This window comes from Anolis sagrei, chromosome 2 (genome assembly GCF_037176765.1).
Source record: "Anolis sagrei isolate rAnoSag1 chromosome 2, rAnoSag1.mat, whole genome shotgun sequence".
NCBI lineage: Eukaryota > Metazoa > Chordata > Lepidosauria > Squamata > Dactyloidae > Anolis > Anolis sagrei.
The window spans coordinates 234,259,908-234,286,638 of record NC_090022.1 but is presented as its reverse complement, the minus strand read 5'-3'; the positions used below and the strand labels follow the sequence as shown (position 1 = coordinate 234,286,638).

The following is a 26,731-nucleotide window of genomic DNA, read 5'->3' as shown; positions in this document are numbered from 1 at the left end:
GTTACTGCGTAGTTTGACAACTTTGTAGACTAAGGCGTTTAGTCACCTCTTTGGTGACTTTCATTAAATGGAGCAGGTATCATTTTTCTGCTTTGATAATAGCGATAAGAGGGAGATGATAGTTTTCTTCTTATTAAAGTTCACTATTTCCTCTTTTTTTATTTCTCCTTTGCACATTATTTCTTTGATACGCGAAGTGTTTCTTACTACCTTTTCCTTAGTGCCCTCTTCTTCTTCTCCTCTTCCTGCACCTTCTTTCCTCCTTCCCTTCCTGTCCCTTTCTGTCACAGCTTCATCTTCTGTAGTTTTTCCATCCACTGGTACGTCCTCTTTGTCCTGTGTCGGAAGTGCTCCACCTCCTTCTCCCACCAGTCCTCAGCCTGATATTTGGTCTAGCACAGATTTTGCCACAGTCATGTTGATGCCGCCTTTCTTAAGGGACCAGGTCCAGCATGTGAATGCCCATAGCACCTTCCTCCTCTTCTGTCAAGCCACAGGTAAGTCAGAAGATCATCGCTCCACTGGTCACTCTCATGCTTCTGATTGTATTTACCAAACATCGGCTCCATTTCTGTTGCACACTGTCCTAAGGCAGGGCAATTCGGAGCGTTTACAAAGTTGCATAGAATAAAATTGATAAAGCATGGGAAACATTAGAAAAAATCTCAACACAAAATGCTTAAATAGGGTATGCCTAAAGCTCTTTCAGAAAAACGATTAGGCATTAATATCCCGGCCAAAGTCTTCAACCAAATCTCTGCCACTACCTCCCAAATTGACTTATTTAACTAAGGTTGCAGGAGATATCCCATTAGACTTGGAAATTAAAAATACAAAACACATATGCAAATGGAGAGGGGAGGGAAGAATTACAGATGGGGGGAAACTGACTTCTTCAGCTCCAGAACAAAGTAACACTATTTCTATCCAGTTCCAGCTGCTCTTCCTTAACTCATGTTCTTTTTGTTATATGGTGGTTGATAACTCTTTATTCCTTGGACCAATAGACAAAGTGTTTGTTTGGCCTTGGAGAAACTAAGTGTTGCTTTTGAGAGAGAAAGGAAGGTGGAACCATGCTCCAAGAATAGATGGCTTCTTTGAACTCTGTAAGGCAGTGGTTCTCACCTTCCTTTAATACAGTTCCTCATGTAGTGGTGACCCCCAACCATAAAATTATTTTCTTTGCTACTTCATAACTGTAATTTTTCTAGTGTTATGAACTGTAAAGTAAATATCTGATATGCAGGATGTATTTTCCTTCACTGGACCAAATTTGGCACAAATATCCAATACACCCAAATTTGAATACTGGTGGGTTTGGGGAGGGGTGTGTGGATGATTTTGTCATTTGGGAGTTGTAGTTGCTGTCATTTATAGTTAACTTACAATCAAAAGAGCATTCCAAACTCCACCAATGATGGAATTGAACCAAACTTGGCACACTGAACTCCCATGACCAACAGAAAATACTGGAAGGCTTTGGTGGCCATTGACCTTGAGTTTTGGAGCTGAAGTTCACCTACATCCAGACAGTACTGTGGACTCGATGGATCTGGGCCAAACTTGGCACAAATATTCAATATGCCCAAATGTGAACACTGGTGGGGTTTTGACATTTGGGAGTTGTAGTTACTGGCATTTATAGTTCACCTATAATCTGAGATCATTCTGAACCCCACCAACGATAGAATTGGGCCAAACTTCCCACACAGAACCCCCATGAACAACAGAAAATACTTTTTTTTCTAATGGTCTTTGGCGACCCCTTTGACATCCTCTCTTAACCCCCCCAGGGGTCCCGACCTCCAGGTTGAGAAATGCTGCTGTAGAGTATAGAAATCAGCAATTGGATTAGTAATAGGGCAACAGTGATTTTAAAAAAGGGTTCTCTTATCTCTTTGAAGTCTAATTTTATGTTTATATGTGTAGACATAGACCATTTAGGCTAATCTAGTTAAATAGAAACATTTTCTGTCCCTTCTATGTGTCCTAAATGTTGTTGTAATGTTTAATTCTTTGCTGAACATTAATTTCTAGCGTACTCTGATGGTCTGTGTAGATCTTCAAACTGTACAGAATAATTTATGTGTTCTCCTAGTGCTGGATGTGCATTTTCTAATCAGGGCAAAGGGCTTAGCATTGTAAGTACATTGTAAGAACTGTCTGTGTGGCCACTTAATGCATTATGGGATTTAATATAGCTAAAGGGTCAGGTGCTACCCTCCAAGTTATCAAACTAATTAGATTCCAAAAATAACACTGCTCAGGACTGCCAACTTCCTCCTGTACATGTGCATTATCGGTGACTCATTCCTGGAAGAATCAGAGCAATTTGGAAAATACAAATCCCGTAGTCCTCATCCGAAGTGACTAATGGTCATTTTGGCTAGAGGATTCTGGGCACTGAAGCTCACAGTGGGGGGAGACACAAGGGAAAACACCAGTCTTATTGGGATGCTTTTGGAATTACACTAGTTGTATGTTTTGTTCTTGGTGGCTTATTTATTATTTATTTATACGATATTTCCATCCCACCTTTCTCAAGCCTGAAGGCGACTCAAGGCGGCTTTACAACATAGGCAGCTATTCAATGCCATAACCATATACAGTATAAAATATGGAACATTTAAACCATTAATAAAATTATACAATAAAAACCATTAAAACATATAAAACCAATGCCTTTACTGTTCATCTCATCCAAAAAAAATCATCTGAGCCGTTCCAATTCAGTTCCTTATAAATCCATATCTGTCTATAGCACTGCATTCCCAAAGGCTTGTTCAAAAAGCCAGGTTTTTACTTTCCTCTGGAAGGTCAGGAGGGAGAGAGCTGATCTAATATCCCTTGGGAGGGAGTTCCACAGCCGAGGGGCTACCACTGAGAAGGTCTTGTCCCCTTTCCCCACCAAGTGTGACTGCGATCTTAAGCTCCTAGAAGGTTCATAAGGAGAGATACATTCGGACAGGTAAGCTGGGCCAGAACCGTTTACGGCTTTATAGGCTAAAACCAGCACTTTGAATTGTGGCTTCATTTTACCATAGAAATTCATAATGTAATCCAGTTGCAAATTTGGAAATTTGTTAGAAAAATGGTATTTCTACCACAAGAGTATAGTTCAGAAAAGTTTGTGCTAGACATTTATTTCTTCCAGAGAGTCTCTCGGAGGTACTGCTGCATGTCTTTGTCTTTTTACACTAAAGCGAACTTACGTGGCTAGTTCGTTCAATACTCCTAGTATTTCCCACTCTGCTTGCCAGCACAGTTTTTCACCTGTAAATTACAGTATCTGGAGAATTCCCATAATGCCTTACAAGAGAAGATCTGCCCTATATGTCATAAAATGCACTTCCCACACGGTGAGAGAGCTGTTCACTCCAACCTTAAGCTATCTACTATATTTGATATATTGTACTTCTTGGCACTGGCCTGCTTTCCCGAGGTTTCTTGGACTACACTTCCCATCATTTTTACCAGCTGGTTGGCAATGGAGGATGCTGAGTTGGAAAATATTTGTGCAGGCTAATGCTAGATCCTATTTCCAGCTCTATTATGCTATTATTTTACTTTCCTGGGATGATGATGTTATACTTCCTGCTGCCTCTCCCTTTTGCTTCTCCTGATGTTTCAATGTCTTTGTTATCCTTTCAGAGATGTAGCTGATTCTTTATCACTTTCAATAAGGCCTCATTTAGAAGAAAAACAATCAAGATTATCTTGCTCCATTATCTGAATTTCATAACTGATAATTACAAAATTCTTCTCCAAGCATAGGTATTTTTCAGTCCTGTTTTAAACAAACACCACTTTGGAAGTGCATCAAGGATCTGTTGGCAGCTTCCAAGTGCTTTCTGCACCTTTCTGTTTTGCTCACAGAGGTTGTGGGCCAGTGATGGTACTTTTACACACACTATATCTACATTTGTCCAGAAAGTCATATTTGATGACAGCCAGTTCTACCTGCATGCATGTGTCTACCTGCAAATCTAAACTTGTTCATAGATTCTTGCTCCATAAAATTCCTTTGTGTTGTGTAATCAAAACTATATTTAAAATAGATATGATCAGAAATGTCAATGTGACATGTGTGAGTGTAATTCCACCATATATTTCCACATGAATGGGGGGGGGGGTGTCATTGCAAAGATTGGTACATCTTTTCTCCTTTTGCAACAACCAACATATACACATCCAGCATTCACTGTGTTGCTGCAGTAGCTGCCAGTGATCATTCAATTGTCAATGGAGATAAAGGGGATTAGAGAAACAATGACTATGAGAACATAATCTGACACAGATTTCTGACAGCATCCATTGAGATCCACAGAGTATCCTGCAAGACATTGGCAGAAGTTGTCCTTGGTCTTCAGACATTTCTCCAATACTCCCCTCCACTCCAGAATGGCTGTTGAATTCCACTATTGCAGAAATTTGATGACTCTTGGGATTGGTAACAGGAGCCATAGCAGATTTCTCCATGCATAACTCTTATGCTATGTGTTACCATACAAGATATTTACATCTTTTAAACCTTCTGTCTTTTACATCCTGAATCCAATCAGACACCAGTGAGCTTAACTGATAATGTCAGAGTTGAAAAATGGGGTATGTATTTATTTATAAATAAAAGTTGGAATCCTGTTGGGATGCCACATTTACATAAGCAGATTTACGTCTGAATTTGTATATCTATATATAGTAGCAGTCTTCTGCTGTGTTAACTACACAGAGCAAACAAAGTGCCCAATGCAAGTGGGCTTATGTAAATCACCTGAAGGGCAATCCATTTTTGGTATCTGAGTTTCGTTGGATACCCAGATCCGTTTTCAGGAGCCTCCCGAAAATTGTCTAATGGAAAAATCTGTATTTGACTAGGCACCTGAAAGATTTGGGAAGATCCGGCCCATTGGTGGGAATGGGGAACTTACAAGGCTCCCCTTTCCATTCCTGGGATCCTTTCTTTCATTCAAGGGGGGCTGAGTTTGAGGAACGTGGTTAAGGAAGCACTCCTTCTGGAACCCTTTCCTATCTTCATTTCAAGGGAGATTGGGTTTGAAGAATGGGGTTAAGGAAGCATCCCTCCTGGGCTCCTACTGCCAGCAATGAAAAGGCCCTGTATTACATAGCTCTTCACTGCATATTAGAAAGCAAATAATGCATTAATTAGCATTTTTGAAGATGATTTAAGTTAAGTTATGGGGGAAGTCTGGCCCATGTGCTACAACTCTCTGAAGAATCCCCATCCCTCGCTTCCCAAGTGTCCATTCACACAATTGGTTGTCACTCTTGCAAGCATCCAAGAGTGCAATCCAAGAATTGCAAATAGGTTTTAAATGCCTCCAGCCTCTTCGATGACACCGAGAAATTGCAACATGAATGAATTTCCATTGCATATTTCGGCTGAAAATGAGGGTGTTGTAGCTGACTGTAGGGGTCAAAAATCTCCCCCACTCCATTGCCCATCACTGCTTATGTGAATAACTATTGAATAGTTATGTGAATAACTTATGTGAACACAACTGTGTTCATGTAGGAAAAGGCAGTCTTTTAGGATGAAGTATTCAGACAATAGTGTACATGAACTCTTTCTCTTGTTGAGACAATCATCTCCATGAGGAGGTTTCAGAAAGCATCCGGGAGAACACCTTGCCCTAAGTTTGTATTTCATCTGCACAGTTGTATAGGCTGGCACACCTGAGATTTGTTGGCAGATTTGTAACTGGATTATGCCATTTTTGATTGGAGATATACACACTTGCAGCCAAGCCACCAGTTTGAACCTGCAGTAAGCATCCATGCAAACACATCCAGATTAGAACAAGAATCATATTTAAATGTAGGAAGCTGGAGTTGAAAGAAGAGGAAGCTGGCATTGACAGGAGAGTGGCAACATTGGGTCCCACTGCTGAAAAACAGGCAAGACTAGTTTTGGGTGAAGAACATGATACAAGAAGAACAAGATACAGTCATTTCACTTGTTTCTGTTAAGACAGGGGCCCTCAAACTTTTTAAACAGAGGGCCAGGTCACAGTCTCTTAAACTGTTGAAGGGCCAGATTATAATTGGGAAAAAACATGAATGAATTCCTATGGACACGACACATATCTTATTTGTAGTGCAAAAAACCACTTTAAAACAATACAATAATTAAAATGAAGAACAATTTTAACAAATATAAACTTATAAGTATTTCAATGGGAAGTGTTGGCCTGCTTTTTGCTGATGAGATAGGATTGTTGTTGTGTTCTTTCAAGTCATTTGAGACTTAGTTTGGTCCTGAGCAGAACCCGGGTAAATGACTTGGAGGGCCGTATTTGGCCTCCAGGCCTTAGTTTGAGGACCCCTGTGTTCAGACATAGGGCTAATTTAATTTAGTCAAGAGACTTCAATGAAAGGTTTTGTCAAAAGCTTTTTTTAAGCCCAAGGATATAATATCTACTGAGTAAGTAGCCTGTTTTTTTAACATTCCCAAAGAATTCCAAGAGGTTGATGGAGAGGGACCTGCTTTTGCCAAAGCTGTGGATTTCTATTCATTTGCTTCCTGAGTTCTGAGGGAACCAATTCCTGTTTATCACAGCAGCTATTGCCCAGTAAAGTGTGCACTGAGCTACTTTCATAGTCCCTAGATAAGCTCTAGGGCTAGGCTAGGGGCTATGAAAGGATCATGAATGCAAAGCCTGCTATATGCCTGCGAAATGTGAACTATCTACAGACGTCACATGCAACTCCTGGAATGATTCCATCAGTATTGCCTCTGAAAAATCCTACAAATCTCTTTGGAAGACAGGTGGACAAATGTTAGTATGCTGGAAGAAGCAAGACCACCAGCATTGAAGCAATGGTCCTCCACTGGACCCGCCACGTTGTCCGTATGCCTGACCACCATTTCCCAAAGCGGTTGCTCTACTCCAAACTCAAGAATGGAAATCAGAATGTTGGACAGGAAAAGAGATTTAAAGATGGGCTCAAAGCCAACCATAAAAACTGGCATAGACACTGAGAACTAGGAAGCCCTGGCCATTGAGCACTCAACTGGAGGTCAGCTGTGACCAACAGTGCTGTAGAATTTGAAGAGGCACAAATGGAGGGCAAAAGAGAAACCTGCCAAAAGGAAGGTGCTTCAAGCCAAATCTGACCGGGACCGCCTTTCAGGTGGAAACTGATGCCCTCCCTGCAGAAGAGCATGCACATCAAGAGTAGGGCTCCAAAGTCACCTATGTACCCACCGCCAGGACACCACACTTGGAAGACAATCTTACTCGGACAACGAGGAATCGGCTAAGTAAGTAAGTAAGTAAGTAAGTAAGAATACAAAGCAGTTAGGCAGGCATAACTGTGGGTTACACATTCATAACTGCCATACAGGATTCTGGCCATAATCTATGTCTGTATATTTGGCTTTGTTTTGTTTTTCATTTAGCCGGTTTTCTTTTGCAGAAAGACTGTTTTCAATTTTCTTCTTCCTTTCCTTTAAAATGCATATTTTCCTGATCTACAGTTCAGCTGGAGCAAATAACCTAGAGTCCACACCATTTTGGGGGGGGGGGGGTTTAAAGAAAGGCTTTTATTTTATGATCTTTCTATCTGTTCGGCACAGATTCAAAAGCAGCATGTGTTGATCTATGGCTCCTCTTCTAGAAATCAAGGCCTGTATATTCTCCTGACCTTAGTCATCAAATTACTTTAACAGCTTGCATGCGCACACTCCTCTGCAGCTAAGGGCTCACCAGAGAAGAAAAACTTATGACTATAGAATATAAACACCATTCATTCTGAAAGTTACTATTGGATTCTGGGCCGGATTGTCAGAAACAGCTCCAACCCAATTTAGAGGGCTGATCCAAGGCAATTTGCTACCTCTGATAAAGCGCAAGATTCCTCTCTCCAGGTTCATATATTGTGGTAGTTGAATCCTGTTTTAGCTCTAGAAAAAGCAACCAGCACATGAAACAAAAGGCTGATTTGAGGTCCTACAAGATGCACTGCAGTGCTCTACGCAGTGTTGTATTCCAAAGGAGGGATTCGCTCAAGAATCAAAGGTGTAGTGCTGCCAGCTGAAGCCGTCTCCTCATGCTGCTTAGTGATAGTAATGACCCTACAAATCTGAATATTGGAGATATTGATCAATGAGTTATCAAAGCAGATGCTTATTTGCATACAAAGTGTCTGACTCCTAGACTTGATTTGCCACATTCCCTTTGATTCAGTAACAGATTGTTGGCTTATGTTTTAATACCCAATTTCAGTCCTGGAGTTCAATTTTGGCCCCCAGTAGCGCAGTGGGTTAAACCCTTGTACCGGCAGGATGGAGACCGACAGGCCACAGGTTTCAATCTGGGGAGAATGTGGATGAGCTCCCTCTGTCAGCTCCAGCTCCCCATGCAGGGACATGAGAGAAGCCTCCCACAAGGATGGTAAAACATCAAAACATCTGAGTGTCCTCTGGGCAACGTCCTTGCAGATAGCCACTTCTCTCACACCAGAAGCTACTTGCAATTTCTCAAGTCACTCCTAACACACACAAAAAGTCCTGGGGTTTGTGAAATAATGAGGGTGCTTGAAAGTGGGGACTAAAAACATTTCCTTTCCTCCTCAGCAATTCCAGCTGAGTCTTTGCAGCAAACAGCAGTCCTTAAACCTTTTGTGGGCAATTAGCTGTTGACCTGTAGCCCATCCTCCTTTGCTGAGGTAGTCAAAGCACTTTGCTGTTGCCGATTAATACTCTTGGGTTATCTCAAAGCTATTGCTGGGCTCTGGGCCTCCTCCGTTGATTAATATCCAGATGATATTTTGCCATGCAGCTGGCTTCCCCCCACAGAGCCGTGTAGGAGGTCATCTGTCTTCCTCTTTGCTGGAAATGTTTTTCAGGTGGAGGAGGCTTGACATTGGCAGGCAGATTGCTATTAATTTTGTCTATTTGCAGGTACTTGCTGGGGAAGGACAAATTACTGCTCCCATCAATTCTCATTCAAATGTCCTTAAATACGAAGACTCTTATAAGCACAATACATACATTGTGCTGCCTTTCATATGTTTATCACAGCTTATGCAGAAGTCAATTTGTCTAGAATAGATTTCGGCAGGCTTTATTATTCTTGGAAAGGTTCAACAACAGTAGCTCCCTTAATATTCCTTAGTCCTTAGTCATTTACTGCACTTCTGGCTGATATTTCCTGAGGAGACTGAACTACATTTTGACATTTTAGTGAGAGCACAGCCCCATGTCTGGTTTTGGGGAGAGGCAGTTAAACCCTTTTGCCTCTTTCCTTCTGGAATGCATGGCCAACACTTTTACTTTGGATTCCACTTTAGATTTTCATTCTTTGCCCTAACAACATCTTTTGGATAGCAATTTTCAGCTTACCAACCCTTTGTTATTCCATGTGTAGCCTGAAGCATAGAATAGATGTGCAGATTTTCGACAGACTTAGGGAAAGGACGCTTTCTTTTCTCCTTTAAGCTCAAGAATGTCTTCCTATTAGTGACATAACAACCTTAGATATGCAGATGATACCACTTTGATGGCCAAAAGGAGGAACTGAGGAGCCTTCTAATCAAGGTGAAAGAAGAAAGTGCAAAAGCTGGGTTGCAGTTAAACATTAAGGGGAAAAAAACAAGATTCTGGCAAACCGGACTGATTGATAACTGGCAAAGAGAGAGAAAACATGGAGGCAGTGAAAGACTTTGTATTTCTAGGTGAAAAGATTACTGCAGATGCAGACTGCAGCCAGGAAATCAGAAAACGTTTACTTCTTGGGAGGAGAGCAATGACCAATCTTGATAAAATAGTGAAGAATAGAGACATCACACTGGCAACGAAGATCCGCATAGTTAAAGCAATGGTATTCCCTGTAGTAACCTACGGATGTGAGAGTTGGACCATAAGGAAGATTGAGTGAAGGAAGATAGATGCTTTTGAACTGTGGTGTCAGAGGAAAATTCTGAGAGTGCCTTGGACCTCGAGAAGATCCAACCAGTCCATACTTCAGGAAATAAAGCCCGACTGCTCACTGGAGGGAAGGATATTAGAGGCAAAGATGAAGTATTTTGGACACATAATGAGAAGACAGGAAAACTTAGAGAAGAGAATGATGCTGGGGAAAAGGGAATGAAAAAGGAAGAGGAGCCAACCAAGGGCAAGATGGATGGATGGTATTCTTGAAGTGACTGGCTTCACTCTGAAAGAGCTGGGCATGGTGACGGCCGACGGAGCTCTGGCGTGGGCTGGTCCATGAGATCACAAAGAGTTGGAAGCGACTGAATGAATAAACAACAATAGTGACATAAACCCAATGTAACCTTAGGTCTACCCATATTGATTTTTGGTCATTGTGGAGGTTGGTGGTCTCTTCTCTTCAGTGACCACCCAACCAGGCCTGTAGCGAGGGGGTGGTTTTAGGGGTTCAACCCCCCCCCCCCGAAATGTTTCAGATTTTTTTAAAAAAACCTGGTTTAGTCATGAATTTTAACTAGTTAACCAAATTCCCATGCTAAGTCTATGAGATGCAAAAAATTAAGAGTCCCTCTAGAACTGTAAGTACTATCTCAAGCAAATATTGACAATTTATTCACACTGTCATTACTTGTAGCAATAGCCGATGTAGTGAAGCAACCAAGTTGGGTGTGTGTGTGTTGAATGCTCTCATTAAGGAGGTCAGACTTGGTGGAGGTGGTTGACAGGGGCGGAGCTGCAGGCTATTGAAGGCTGCTCGGCCCCCTGCTGTGCTCTTTGCTTCAGCGTGAGCTAGGAGGCAGGTTTCAAACCCCCCCCCCCCCAAATTTTCAACCCTTCCCGAAATTTTCAACCCCCCCCCTGAAATTTTCAACCCCCTCCCCCAAATTGTCAACCCTCCCCGAATTTTTTTCTGGCTACGGCCCTGCACCCAACCTACCATAAAGCTGAACCACCACCACTTTCCTGCTGGAAAGTGATGGTGGTGAATTATTTGTTTGTTTATTTAGTGCCATCAATGTGTGTGGTGCTCCACAGAATCATCTAGCTATGTCCCTGTACTCAGATGGAAAAGTATTAGATTGCTACAGAATTCTTGGTCCCATAAATTTTTCAGCTGAAAAAGCTAATGGGTTAGACCAGGAGTGGGAATCATGTGGTCCTCCCAATGTTTCTGAATTGCAGCTCCATTCAGCCCCGGCCAGCATAGCTATATGTAATACTGAGGAATGGTAGCGCAACATCTGGAAGACTTAAGGGCAATGTGCCTCTGGGATGGACGCATTACTGCAGATCTGACTTTAATTTTTCAGTTGTGAAGTCTTAGCTTCTTTTGTGTGTCTGTCATTCCTTCTGGAATATTTTGTCCGAGTTAGAAAAGGAAGTTTCCATTGATTGAAAGATGAATGATAGGTAGGTAGGTAGGTAGGTAGGTAGGTAGGTAGGTAGACAGACAGACAGACAGACAGACAGACAGACAGACAGACAGACAGACAGACAGACAGACAGACAGATAGATAGATAGATAGATAGATAGATAGATAGATCGATCGATCCCCCGGGACAAGCAAAGAAACAGATATATTTTCATCTATTTGGTTCCAAGTCAATGTCATTCTGAACTGGAGTGTCTTCATTTTGTATGCTGACTTAATGGTGATCAAAGTCAGTGTCATTGAATTTGTACCCAACATAAGGCTTCCAGGGCTCAGATACAACTCTAAGCTCGTTGTTCTTCCTGGCAATTCATCTTGCCCTGGTACCTTGCCACTGGTCACATCTCTCAGCTTGATTTCCATTCTTGATAATCTTATTTTCAGTGACCTTCAGGAAGACCTCATCTAAATTGAAACCAGATTAGCTCCAGAAATAGGGCAAGCAGTAAATTAAATTGAAAGATGGCAGAGAGCTGCATCATGATTATTCTGGCTTTCAAGGCCTTGCTAAGTGACTCATAAATGCCTATCCTGTATTGGCAAGATAAGTCACTTTCTTACTATTTCAGTTTACAACAAAAAACTACATTCATCACTTACTTCTTCAGGGAAACATTATTTAATAGGTTGTTCCCCTTTTTAAAGGGAGTGTGGAATAGTTTATTTGTTTGGATCACACCTCCCAGTATCTTCCAGCAGCAAGGAAGCTGTTAGTCCCAAGTGGACTTGCCGAATTAATAAGAAATTGGTAAGTGTATGCAACTCCTTTCTTCTATGGGCTGCTTGATGGAAGAGCTACTTGGAAATTGCTTAGAATTGGTAGCTACTCCAAGCTACCATGTATTTCATGAGTACTGATTCACCATATCAATGGATATATTGTTTTCTCTGTGTTACCAAATGAATATTTTTGAGGAAACCCTTGCTCAATGGCAGCAATAAGGTACCATATTTCTTACAGTTCGTTTTTGTAGATGTAATTCTCTTTACAAACATTTACATAACACACAAAGCCTAAATACTTTAAAGGGATTGGATCCTGTTCAAAGTTGAACAAAGTTAGCTTGGTGGGAGTGGGAGACCACCAATGAATATCAGGTAATTTAGATTTCATGGTAAGGAACTGACAAAAACTCCTGAATGTTCTTTGCCTAAGAAAACTCTGTGAAAATCATGGGGTAGCCATAAGTCCCTCGTCGTAACCTACGGATGTGAGAACTGGACCATAGGGAAGGCTGAGTGAAGGAAGATGGATGCTTTTGAACTGTGGTGTTGGAGGAATGTTCTGAGAATGTCTCCCACCAGCAATCCTGCATTACACAGCTGAAATGAGTTAAATTAGATGGCCTGTAGCTGGTGTCTTCCATACCAATGGAACAGGGAAGTCCAGTTTTCAGGATGGACTTTGAAGGAACTATCCAAAGTTCTCAATCCTTTCCCCAAAATGGCTTCAAAACTGTAAATAGCTCCTATAAAAACCTACTGCTACAAAAACTCCATCCAAGACTGTCTCTTTGACTTATTTGTATGGGCATACCTTTTAATCTATGTACATTTTGAGTCCTGCCTTCTGTAACTTTCTGGGTTTTTTTTTTTATTCTACAAGCTTCCTCAGAGTGGATAAACACAAAAGTAAGTATTCAAGACCTTTTGATGTTGCCTTGAGGAAATATGGGGATCTGGGTAATCCTTAGAGGTAAATGGTACTGCCAATTTCATAAGTATTAGAATTAAACAAGTCCTAAATGTAAAGGGAATTGTTTCTAACAATGGCATCTTATGGCAAGATAAGGAACTCTTTGAGAATTGGAGATGCTAGCAAAGACTCTTTCTGTCTGGCATCATGAGAGTTATATTCAAGATACCAATTTGTACCAACCAATTCATCATTACATTGTATCTTTTAACCATCACCATAAGCACAAAATCCAGGGTCTTTCCCATCTACAATCAACCAATAATCTGCTATTCCTGTGATCATCAACCTAATTTCATGTGTTGGGCACACAACATCTAATAATTTCCTGGAAGGCTCATATGGGAAGAAGTGGATGTAACATGTTCTCCTTCCTCTCTAGGGATTTCTTGATCCTCCAGTGTGTTCCAGCTTGAGTACTGAGATTCCTAGAGAGAGCATATTAAAACCACAAATAATCAAATCCACAAAAATTTAATCTACAAGTGTGGAAGGCCAACTGCATTCAGATCATTTTAATTTAACACTTTCAATTGTTTCACCAGAATGTATTCTTCCTCCTACCCTACTTCCAGAGTTTTCTTTCTTGGCCCCAGAAAAATGCAAGGACTGAGACATCTACATTAGAGTAGATTTCCGATGCCATATGGTTTCTTTTCCCTTGGGGTCCATATGCTGCCTTACAACAGAAACATGTTTCTATAGCACTGAATACTGTGGCATTTACAGAGTGGACAGAATGGGGTTAGTTTTGCTTTGCTTTTGCTGTATGGAACAACATAGCGTTCTAAACCATTGAGATTTTGAAGTGAGCAGCATGGAAAGATTTGTGTCATTAGAAATGGAAATGTAGTTTTAGAAATTTGCTGGCCTTTCTCAAACCAATAGGTGGTTTGCGGGGGGCCTCAAAACAAATGACCCAATTGATTAACTTTGTCATTTGGAATGAACAATGACACTGCATGGATTTCAGGTAGTTTTAATGGCTCAAAGTGTGGCAGAATCAATTAAAAAACCAACATAGAATAATCCATATCCCTCCCTTCATTCACCAGTGGATTAATGGAAACACATAGTATGTATTAGCACGCTGAAAAGGAATAGTGTGAATTAAATATATAAACATATAGTATACTTTTAAAAAAAATCCCCTTTCCATGAAGTTCACAAGAGGAGTTCAAACAAGGAAATATTGCAATGGAGATCCTTGATACTTCGTGCTCAGAAGATAGATTCAGAATCCAGTTTCCTGGATCATGCCTGAGATATTCATGGAAAAAGAGCAAAACAGCACAACTAATGTTTATTTAGTCACACCCTACTATTGCTTGTCTGGATGACACTGCTTGGGAATATGCAGGTTGCTGAAGTTATCTGCAGGCTCTATCAGAACAAATTGTTTCCTTTGGATAGCCTCCTTGAAGAAGAATCCTGTGAATTATATTTCTTGAATGACTTCCAAGTGCAGACGCATTTTGAAAAAAACCCTGTCATTTGGGGATTGTGAAACAATGGACCTGATTCACCTGCTTCTTTAATAAATGCACATATCCTTCTTTCCTTTCCAAACAATCCTTAATTTCAGATGCAAGTTCAGGGTGTAGTGGAAGGAGGAACTGCATCAACTTCTGTTTATATATATCACTGCCTATTTCCCAAATGCTCCCTACTGTATTTGTTTGGCCCAAATGTGACATTGTCCCAGCAGAGCAGCAGTACTACAGAGTACTTGGCCTACGTTTTCAAACCATGTCCATAGCACATTACCATAATGCTCTACCACAACACTGTTATCACCATATTAAGGGTGGGGGAGATCAATCGTTTTGTATCAGCTACCAAATAAATCAACAGTATTTTTGTGGTAAGGACTAAATAACTCATGCTAATTGTTTTAAGCAAAAGTTTTTGTCACCATCCAATTTTCAAATGTATAGCAAGCAGAAGGAACTGATAATTTATTTTGATTTCGTTCTCCAAAAAGTTCTACGTTGTTGTTGTTTTTAACATCCAGGGAATTTTTCCCTTCATTTTTGGACCAATTTTTGTGTTAGGCTGAGAGTGAGCTTCAGGATTGGGAAAGATTTGAATCCTGAGTGCTTCTTGTCACAGTCCAAAGTTTTTGCCATGCCCTGTTCGTGTGTTGTCAAAGATACACTCATGCTCTTTTGCAATGCCAGAGAAGATGCAACCCTTGAATCATGCTAAGCTGTACCTTACATTGTTAAAAGAGATTCTCATGGATTCAACTTTTCCCTTGTCATCCTTGAAACGTTATCAACACAAGTGTGTTTATACAGCTCAGCCAGCACTGCCAAAGGTCCTGTGCAGGCTACATCCTGTTGAAAGGTTTTTGCTATTATCACAGTTGAGAGACTGAGATAAAAAGGACCGCAAGTAAGAGCAAAGACACTGAATTTTTGCTAAGTAAAGGGTTTAAATGAGGAAAAATTGTATGAACACCTAAAAATGGAACTTAGCTTTGAAGGAAGATGTGTGATAGCATCTTCCCATAATTTTGATGTCAAATATTAACAATAAAGACAATTGACTCCAAGTTTCAAAAGGCATTTTCCCAGAAATATGGCAATTTCAACAAAGGTGCTGTAGACCAGCTTGCATTGCCCCAATGTTGCCTAGGACTGGTGGAGCTGTGTCCCAATACCTGGGGAAACCAGTTTATTCTTCGTGCCGTCTGTGAAATAAGCACCTATGGGTTCTACCTCGCGCATGCGCAGCATTACGGAAATATACCAGTTAAAAAAGTCTTTTAGAATGAGTAGAATGGCCCGCCCATCGCTCCCCCTCCCCCCCCGCTCCGTATATAGCCAGCAGGCGTGGCTTCTTGCCAGTTTCCTTTTCCGCGCCAAGCTAGCAGCATCTCTCGGTTTTTCCTCTCGCTTCTTACGGATTTTTGACCTTCTCCTGACTACGACGACCACCCTTCTCCAATCCTGACCAACGGACCGTTTAGCGACCCTCCTTCTGCCTTCTCCCTTTTTTCAGGCCTGATATGTCTTCTCTTTGCTTTAAAAATTGTTCCGCCTGCGGAGCGACGCTCCCCGAAGCGGACAGGCACGCTAAATGCCTTCTCTGTTTGGGGGAATCCCACAACCCCCAAACATGTGATATTTGCCTGGCTTTTACCACCAGAGCTCGTAAAGGGAGAGACGCCAGGCTTAAAGCGCTCCTTTATGAGCGCGCGCTCGCTCCCCAAGCGTCCGCAAATGCCTCTGCTCACCCCTCCTCCTCTCAGGAGCTTCCCCAGCCTCCCTCCCCTCTTGTGGGGGAAAGGCAAGCCTCTCCTTCGGCAATGGTCTCCCCTGCGGAACCGCCGAGAAAAAAGGTTAAACCTTCCAAACAGATCTCTAAACCATTGAAATCGAAAGAGAAACCATCTAAACAAAAAAAGGGACGGCAACTCACTGGCACACAGCCCTTGAGCCCTCCTTCTCTGGAGCCAATGGATCCTTCTCCCGGTTCCATGCTCCACATGCAAGAGCCTCTTCCTACTCTACTACACATGGAGGAGCCTCACCATCTCCCTCCATTGGAGCTAATGGATCCAGATTCTCACCTACAGAGTGAGCCCCTTATGGATCCCCCCGTATCTCCTCCTATCCTCCCCCCTTCCCAACCATCTCCCCCCCCCCTCCTCTATACACGAGCCTTCCCCGGTTCCGCAGCAAACTCCTCCTCAGAATCCTTTACCTCTCACTCGCTCATCGCGTCTCCGGCACCGCTCCCCCTCCCCTTTGGAGCCCTATCGCAGCCAGCCTGCCCCAGCTCCCAAGCACTCTCACACTCTTCCTCCTGATCAGTTCCAGGGATACCAGGACTATCCATACCCACCCTACCCCCCTCCTTACCCTATCTATCCTTTCTTTTATCCTCCCCACCCTGAACATTTCAGAGGATATACCCCACCTGATTATGCCCCTGAGCATCCCTACCCCCAGCCCCCTCGGGCACCTCCCACAGCTACACTCTCTCGCCCACCGCCTACACCAACCATACCTCAGGAAGACCCTCCCCCTCAGGACCCCTCTACTCTTCCCCCTTTAGACCCCGAGACCATAGATCTCGAGTCTAATGATGACACACCTGAACTCCCTGAGCCTCAGACTGACACAGACCCTTCTCATTTACAATCAGAGGATTTTAAAAAGTTTTCAGCCTTGCTGATTCGCCTCTCCAGGACACTGAATCTTGCCACTCCTGAACCTTCTGACACAGTTCAGGACCCATGCTTCACTTCCTCAGAACAGCAAACCCCTTCAGCCACCATCCTTCCCACCTTACCTTACCTTCTCAAAATTCTAAAGAATACAGGGATCGCTCCAGCCCTGGTTCCAGCGACCCCTAAGAGAGCAGAAAACCTATACCGTATTGACCTTACCTCTGCCTCATGGCTGTCGAAAATGCCCAAAGCAAACTCTGTGGTAACTGATGCTCAACCAAAACCCATTCAAAGAAACCAAGCCTCTCCCTCTGACAAAGAAGGGAGGAAGCTTGATACCATGGCCAAAAAATTCTATTCCTCAGCATGCCTCTTCGCTCGCATGGCCCACTATGGAGTCTATATGAGCGTATACCAAACATGTTTATGGAACAAGATTTCTCCATATCTTGACCTCCTGCCCCCGGAGGAACAACCCATGGCTACAGCCCTCAAACAAGAGGCCCTTCTATTGTCAAAACTTCAAAAAGACCTGGCAAAAAACACTGCTGATACATCGGGCAAACTCATTGCTGGCTCCGTGGCCTTACGCCGCCATGCCTGGCTGAGGGCAGCAATTCTCTCCCAATCAGCGCGCACGCTGATAGAGGACCTGCCTATGGATGAAGCGGGGTTATTCAATCCAGAAACAGATTCCCAACTGAAGCACTCACATGAGATGAAACAAACTGTTCATAAATATGACCAACAACCTTACCCTTATCAACGCCAACGATGGCAACCATATTACCATCGCCCGCAATTCTACAACAGGCCTTACAGCTCACCTTTCTACAGAGGACGCTACCGCCCATATCCTTCTTCTCCAGCCACCAGGAGACCTCTTCTTCCTGCTAGGGGTCAGTATCGTGGCCTTAGGTCCACATCTAACAATAAGCGTCGTTTTTAGCACTCCTCACGTACCTCAACCCCCCTCTCCCCACCATGACACTCTGCCACTCATTTTTTTAGACAGACTACACCAATTCCTTCATGCCTGGCAATTGATTACTACGGACGCCTGGATCCTTGACATTGTTAACAGGGGCTATGCCATAGAATTTCTTTCCTACCCTCCTGTGGGTAACATCCTTCTCACTCCCCCATCCCCCACCATTTGGGAGGAAGTAAGCACCCTACTCCATAAAGGAGCTATTTCCCGTGTGGATCCTCAGGAAGCATCCTCATGCTTTTTCTCTCGCTATTTTCTGGTGGATAAGAGGGATGGTGGCCTCCGCCCTATCCTTGACCTCCGTCAAATTAATAAGTTCATCATTCCACGTAAATTCCGTATGCTTACTCTACCCTCCATCCTTCCCTTTATCCCAAAGGACTCCTGGCTAGCTACTATTGACCTACGAGATGCGTACTTCCACGTATCCATTAGGCAGACCCACCGTAGGTTTTTGTGTTTTGCTATACAACAAAAATACTATTGTTTCAATGTCCTCCCATTCGGATTGTGTACAGCCCCCAGGGTGTTTACCAAATGTATGTCCGTCATAGCGGCCCACCTCCGCCAACAAGGCATCACGATTTTTCAGTACCTGGATGACTGGATGTTGAATGCTCCATCCCAGGCTCAACTCTCTACTGATGTTCAATATACTTTGTCTCTCTTACAGACCCTGGGCCTGGTGGTAAACCAAGAAAAATCTCAGCTGATTCCTACACAGCGTATCCAGTTCATAGGAGCCGTCATAGACTCCACCACCCAGAAAGCCTTCCTCCCAGAGGACCGCTTCTCCAAGTTGCAGACAGCCATTTCAAACCTCCTACATTCTCGCTCTGCGTCTGCCTGGGCCATCCAATCCACCCTTGGCCACATGTCCTCTACCACAAATGTCACCCCATTCGCACGCCTCCGGATGCGACCGCTTCAAAACTGGTTCATCCGTTCCTTCAACCCCCTCAGGGATCCTCAATCCCGGATCCTCCACCTACCAAACTCCGTCCTCCAGTCCCTCTCATGGTGGACAAAGGAATCCAATGTGTGCCTGGGGATGCCCTTCAGCCAACCCCGTCCCTCCATGTCCCTCACAACCGATGCCTCCAACTCCGGTTGGGGAGCGCATCTCAAAGGTTTCAGGGTGAGCGGACACTGGTCCCCCCTCGAGCAGAAACTTCACATCAACGCACTAGAACTCATAGCGGTGGAGAAAGCCCTTCGGGCCTTTTCCCGAATCATCTCCAACCGCACAATTCAAATAGTCACGGACAACACAACAGTAAAATACTATCTCAACAAACAGGGAGGAACACGTTCACAAACTCTTCTCCCCATCTCCATACGCATTTGGGAATGGTGCATTCAGAACAACGTCCTCCTCACGGCCATTCATCTCCCGGGCCAGGAGAACATTCTTGCCGACTCCCTCAGCAGATCCCTGAAAAACAATCACGAGTGGCAACTCCATCCAAGGGAATTCAGCTCTCTCACTCTCAAATGGGGCAGACCATCAATAGACATGTTTGCCTCACCAACAAACACCCACTGCCGCCTGTTTTGCGCAAGACTCCACCCTCACGTATCCCCAGGTTGTCTCGGGGATGCCTTCCTATTCCAGTGGTCCCCCGGCCTCATCTACTTGTTTCCCCCCCTCCCCCTCCTCTCTCCAGTCATAGCGAAAATTATTCAGGACAACTCGAACTGCATCCTGATCGCCCCATGGTGGCCCCGGCAACACTGGTTTGCCACCCTCCTCCACCTCTCCCGGGGAGACTTTCTCCGCCTCAAGCCCACTCCAGACCTTCTCACAGTGGAAAACGGGCTCGTTCTCCACCCAGACCTGCAGTCCCTCCACCTCACGGCGTGGAGGATCAAACCTCATTAGGGATTTCTACAGAAGCCTCCCGTATCATACTAGCAGCCCATAAACCAACTACACAGAGGTCATACACCTATAAGTGGTCTCTTTTTAAGGCTTACTCTCAGTCAGCTGGCCACGACCCTATTCAAGCCCCTACCCCTGTCATCCTTGACTTCCTAGTCCAACTCTCTAACAAGGGTTTTTCCCTCTCCTCTGTTAAATGTTATCTAGCTGCTCTTTCCCACTTTAGGAGGAAAGCAGGTTTGCCGTCCCTTTTTCAGGATCACTTGATCCAGTTGTTTCTCAAAGGTTATAAAAATGTTCACCCCCCTATATCTCCACCTTCTCCGCCATGGAGTTTAGAATTAGTTCTGTCACAACTTTCGAAACCCCCTTTTGAACCTATGGCATCGTGCCATATATCCCACTTATCATGGAAAACGCTATTCCTCGTAGCCATCACCTCGGCTAGGAGGTCCAGTGAGCTAGCAGCTCTCCGCGCAGACCCACCTTATATTCGTTTCCATGACGATAAGGTCGTTCTCCGCACCGATGTCACTTTCCTCCCTAAGGTAGTCTCCCGTTTCCATTTGTCTCAAGACATTGTTTTGCCTTCCTTTTTTCCCAATCCATCCTCTCCACTTGAATTGGCATTACACTCGTTGGACGTGAAACGAGCCCTGTCCTTTTACATTCATAGGACAGCTAATTACAGAAAATCCCCTAAGCTCTTTTTAAAGTATAGAGAAGACGTCCTGGGCCTCCCTATATCATCCCAAGGCCTTGCCTCCTGGATTGTTTCTACGATCCGTCTGGCTTACCAGCTGGCGGGCAAGGAACTTCCTTCCCATGTCTGGGCCCACTCGACCCGCTCAGTTTCAACCTCACAAGCTTTTCTTAGAGGAGTTCCTCTTGACCAGATTTGCAAAGCAGCGACGTGGTCCAACCCTTCCACGTTTGCATCTCACTACAAGCTGGACATCCTAGCCAAAAAGGACGCCGCTTTCGGCAGAGCTGTGCTTTTCTCCTGTGTGGCATGACCCTCCTCCAAGGTCAGTTAACTTGCTATTCACCCATAGGTGCTTATTTCACAGACGGCACGAAGAATAAATATAGGTTGCTTACCTGTAACCGTATTTCTTCGAGTGCACGTCTGTGAAATTAGCACAACCCGCCCGTCCTCCCCGCTAGTCATGCCTTTACCTGGTTCCTCTTTGGCGCTAGGAAACTGGCAAGAAGCCACGCCTGCTGGCTATATACGGAGCGGGGGGGGAGGGGGAGCGATGGGCGGGCCATTCTACTCATTCTAAAAGACTTTTTTAACTGGTATATTTCCGTAATGCTGCGCATGCGCGAGGTAGAACCCATAGGTGCTAATTTCACAGACGTGCACTCGAAGAAATACGGTTACAGGTAAGCAACCTATATATCCACTAATTGCAGTGATGCAAAAGTATCTAAACACATAGAAATTCAATGTATACATACAAATACAAATGTCAGTAAAACAACTACCTGATGAAGACTCCTGAGAGTCAAAACCACTTGAATGTTGGAGTCCACTCTTGTGTAATGAAGAAAATAAGACATTTACTGTGCAAGGATTTGGAGTCTACTCATCTGTAGTAAAGACGCAAGAACTATTTCCACACATGTGAAGAGGAATGTTTTCATCTTTTGGGAAAATAACAAATTATTTCTGTTTAATGTGAATGTAACAATCCTATGTTTTGCTGGCATTTGTATTTGTATGTATACATTGGATTTCTATGTGTTTATATACTTTTGCATCACTGCAATTAGTGGATACTGATGTTACTAGTTCCAAGGGAACCCATTTTCCTTTCCAATATTTGGAAAGCCATTATTCTCCATCCCTGTTATAATATGTTTTTATTCATGATCTGTCTCATTGGACAAATTTCCTTCATACAGGACCTAGAGATGCACATTTTGTTTGGAAAAAGAATGGGCGGAAAATAGAAGCTTGTATAAATGAGCAGAGCCATGTATTAGCTGATGGACGACTACATCTTCTAAGCTGGGTCAAAGATGCTATAGCGCAAGATTCAGAATACTGTTGCCTAGCAGTCTCAAAATCTGGAAATAAAACCTCTACATCTTACATCACTGTCGAAGGTAATAATGCAATGCTGGGCAGTGGCCTCCCCCGCCTTCCTAATGTAGAATTGGAATCCCACACAAAGAAACTATCATTTGTTGGCATAGCTGTAATTTTAGCACATATAACAAGGGGAGTTGTTGGGAAGGTACAGATGCCTGATAGTAAAAATGCTGATTGCTGCTGACATGAACACATCTAAAGCCATGTAACAATGTATCAGCTGTGATTAAAGGAGAAGGACAAATAGATGCTGAGTTGAACAAAAATTGGGAGATTAAGCATGAGAAAGTTCTGATTTTACAATTGCAGTGCAAGTTTCAGAGGTTAATAATCAAATATATTGTAACTATAAATTGTAAATAGAAAAATATATTTGGGCTATAATTTCGAGAGTACTTGCCCAATTTTCAGTGCTCTGGTCCTAATGTTCACACTACCATTCATTTTTTTCTGTGTAATTCTAACTCATCTCCAAAGATTTAAAAGTACTGCAAGGAGGCATTGTATCTGTGTGTATGCAGTAAATTTCAAAAATACAAATATTCCTAATTTTCCCAAGCTGTTTGTTATTGAATTTTAAGTTAAGCACTAAAAGAGGAAAGAAAAGAGTCCATTATAACAATGAAAAATGATCTTTAAAGTAACCATGCTGATTGAATATTCCACAATTGATATTACTCTCATTGCTTAAACTGCCCAGGAAATAATTTTCAGGACAGCTGGTCAAGAGAATTTGCTAGCTGGAGAAGTGTTGTCACCGAACATGACAAAATGATGGAGAGCTGGAAAAAAACATGGGTAGGTGTCACTCGACAGGTATATATGCAATAACCTCTTTTGTTCCATGAGAATTCAGCCTCCTTGTTGGATAGCGACCTGAAGAGCTAGTTCATGTTGACCCAATCTTTGTAACTCTAGTTCACAAACGTAAAGGCTACACTGCCACATAAATTCAGCTGGGATGTTCTGGTCTTACTATCAGTTTCCATTGGCAACAGAGTAAACATCAACCTCCTATTAACTAAGGGGTCTGTAAACTAAGGCCCCCAGGCCAAATGTGGTCTTCCAAGGTCATTTACCTAGCCCCTGCCCTGAATGTTAGACTTAGGGTCACCCTAAATCAGAAATGACTTCAAGGCATACAGCAACCTTAATTGACTTGACTATCTCATCAGTGAAAAGCAGGCTCACACTCCCCGTTGAAATACTGGTAAGTTTATGTTACTTAAAATTGTTAATTTTCATATAATCATCGAGTTGGAAGAGACCTTGTGGGCCATCCAGTCCAACCAAGCAGGAAAATCGCATTCAAGGCACCCCTGACAGATGGCCATTCAGCCTCTGTTTAAAAGCCTCCAAAAAAGAGCCTCCACCACACTCCGAGGCAGAAAGCTCCACAGCTGAACAGCTCTCACCATTAGGAAGTTCTTCTTAATATTCAGGTGGAATTTCCTTTCCTGTAGTTTGAAGCCATTGTTCCACATCCTAGTCTCCAGAGCAGCAGAAAACATGCTTACTCCCTCTTCCCTGACTTCCCCTCCCATATTTATACATGACCATCATGTCTCCTCTCAGCCTTCTTTTGCAAGCTAAGCATGCACAGCTCTTTAAGCCGCTTCTCATAGGGCTTCTTCTCCAGACCCTTGATCATTTTAGTAACCCTTCTCTGGACACTTTAGGCTCGTCAACATCTCCCTTCAGTTGCAGTGCCCAGAATTGGACACAGTATTCCAGGTGTGGTAAGGCAGAATAGAGGGGTAGCATGACTTCCCTGGATCTAGAAGACTATTTATGTAGGCAAAAATACCATCAGCTTTTTTTTGCTGCTGCATGACATTGTTGGCTCATGTTTAACTTGTCGTCCACGAGGACTCCGAGATCTTTTTCACACGTACTGCTGTCGAGCCAGGCGTCCCCCATTCTGTATCTTTGCATTTTAGTGGAGTATCTTGCATTTGTCCCTGTTGAACTTCATTTTGTTAGTATTGGCTCATCTCTCTGATCTGTTAAGATCGTTTTGAATTCTGCTCCTGTCTTCTGGGGTATTAGATATCTCTCCCAATTTGGTGTCATCTGCAAACTTGATCATGCCTTCTAACTCTTCATCTAAGTCATTAATAAAGATGTTGAACATTTATATATCATTCTTTCATTATTTTGAACTACAAATAAGATATGTGCAGTGTGCATAGGAATTTGTTCATGTTTTTTAGTTTTTATACCATTGTATGGCCCCTCAACAGTCTGAGGGACTGTGAACCAGTCATGTCTGACTCTGGGGGTTGGTGCTCATCTCCATTTCTAAGCCAACAAGCCGGCGTTGTCCGTAGACACCTTCAAGGTCATGTGACCAACATGACTGTATGGAGCGCCGTTACCTTTCCGCCAGAGTGGTACCCATTGATCTACTCACATTTGCATGTTTTCGAACTGCTAGGTTGGCAGAAGCTGGGGCTAGCAGCAGGAGCTCACCCTACTACCCGGATTTGAAATTGTGATTCAGTCATCAAGTTCAGCAGCTCAGCGGTTTAACCCACTGTGCCACCAGGGGCTCCCCATTTAGCTTGAGGACCCTGTATTATTAACCCTATGCTTGCTCCTAACCAATGGGGTGGGATCATTTGCCTCATGAAAGGTGTTCCAATGCCAGATCTTGATGGAGAATTTATACCCCCATAGTAACTATATAGGATAGTTCTTTTCACAGGCCATTTATTTTAGCATGTAACTAACTGAAAGGTCCATAGCATTGTCTAATCAGGTCATTTTCATTTCAGAATGTGTACCATCTGAAGCTCCATTTTCTCCTGCACTGTCTCCCCCCACCCACCCCCCACCCCTCCGAAATGTGAAGTTACGTTGAGAGAGCAAAATAAATCCCCCCTTCCTTTGTGAGAAAACTATAATTGAACTTCTGGTGCATTTGATGTCAGACTTCCTTAATACAAATTCTGGAGATTATGCAAACCCTTTTGCTGTGTAACCAACTATTGTTGAGTTTCTGAACACAAAATACTCTCTTGACAAAAGGTGCAAGGAAAATCAAATGATATTTTCTGGTTTGTCTTTCTTCAGGAAAGCTGCAACAAGAAGGTCACAGTATGAGAATGAAGGTATAGTGGCTGAAAAGCCCTGGGAAATTTTCGAAATGTAACTCTGCACATACAAAAGACATTGCACTGCAGCTATTGAGAAGCACTCCAGTCCGAAGACTTGGCTGAAGTTGGCAGCTGAATACACTCTCCACCCTGCTTTGAGAAATACTTACTGCTCTAGCTGATGCTTTGCCAACGGAACTGTACAATGTATTCAAACATGTTGCTATTAGATACCTTTCACTTTTTTCTATTGGGAGGGAGGGGAGGAAAGGACAGCTATTATAAGGCTTGTATTCTCGACTTACCTGATGTTTATAAATGATGCCATGAACCTCAACTTCAGGCTTAGTCTCTGAAGGGAGTAACTGATGAGTGCTTGGCCTGTGATAGAGCGCATGGAATTAATTATATCACTGACTACATACATTAAAATACTTCACTGAGTTACTCCCAAGGAGTTCCAGAGGACTGCAAGAAATCTACTTCTGTTCATTTCTATAATACTTCTTGAAGTTAATGGAACTTTGTAAGTGTTGCTGTTTCCAATAAAGAAGCCATTTTGTCAAGAGAGATTTTGTTCTGAGATCTCAAGAGGGCTGGCCAATGAGCTTCCATTCTAAAACGGAAGTGACACGGGTTTGTGGAAGAGTGAAAAGACGTAAAAGGATGTGAACAAAAACATGCAAGTGAACTGAACTTTAAGATAAACCATTTTTACCTTTTGAACTAGTTAGGTTACACTCCCTAGGGCAGTGGTTCTCAAACAAAGTGTTTGTTTGGCCTTGGAGAAGCTAAGTGTTGCTTTTGAGGAAGAAAGAAAGGTGGACCCATGCTCCAATAATAGATGGCTTCTTTGAACTCTGTAAGGCAGTGGTTTTCAACCTTCCTAATGCTGCAACCCCTTAATATAGTTCCTCTTGTGGAGACACCCAACCATAAAATTATTTTGTTGCTACTTCATAACTGTAATTTTGCTACTGTTATGAATCGTAATGAAATATGTACATAATAAGGAGGATGTATTGTCATTCATTGGACCAAATTTGGCACAAATACCAAAAACGCCCAGTGGTGAGGTTGAGGGGGATTGATTTTGTCATTTGGGAGATGTACTTGCTGGGATTTATAGTTCACCTACAATCAGAGAGCATTCTGAACTCCACCAACAATGAAATTGAACCAAACTTGGCACATAGAACTCCCATGACCAACAGAAAATACTGGAAAGGTCTGAGAGGATTGACCTTGAGTTTTGGAGTTGCAGCTCATCTACATTCAGAGAGCATGGTGGATTCAAACAATGAGGGATCTGGACCAAACTTGGCACAAAATGCCCAAATGTGAACACTGGTGGAGTTTGGGGAAAATAGACCTTGATGTTTGGGAGTTGTAGTT

The 26,731-nt window shown here is 43.0% G+C and overlaps 1 protein-coding gene across 2 annotated transcripts; it reads left to right on the top strand.

Annotated features, from left to right (window-relative positions):
- The first annotated feature begins 66 nt into the window (after nt 1-66).
- Nucleotides 67-26,168, top strand: LOC137096134 (uncharacterized). Of its 2 annotated transcripts, XM_067464463.1 has the most exons (4): nt 67-497; nt 22,049-22,252; nt 22,939-23,036; nt 25,314-26,168. In XM_067464463.1, exons 1-4 carry the CDS (start codon nt 68-70, stop codon nt 25,341-25,343), a joined length of 762 nt encoding a protein of 253 aa, XP_067320564.1. In that variant the 5' UTR covers nt 67; the 3' UTR covers nt 25,344-26,168. The 2 variants fall into 2 exon arrangements, with proteins under 2 accessions (XP_067320564.1, XP_067320563.1); XM_067464462.1 differs by lacking the exon at nt 25,314-26,168 and having other exon boundaries at nt 22,939-23,132.
- Nucleotides 26,169-26,731: the final 563 nt, after the last annotated feature.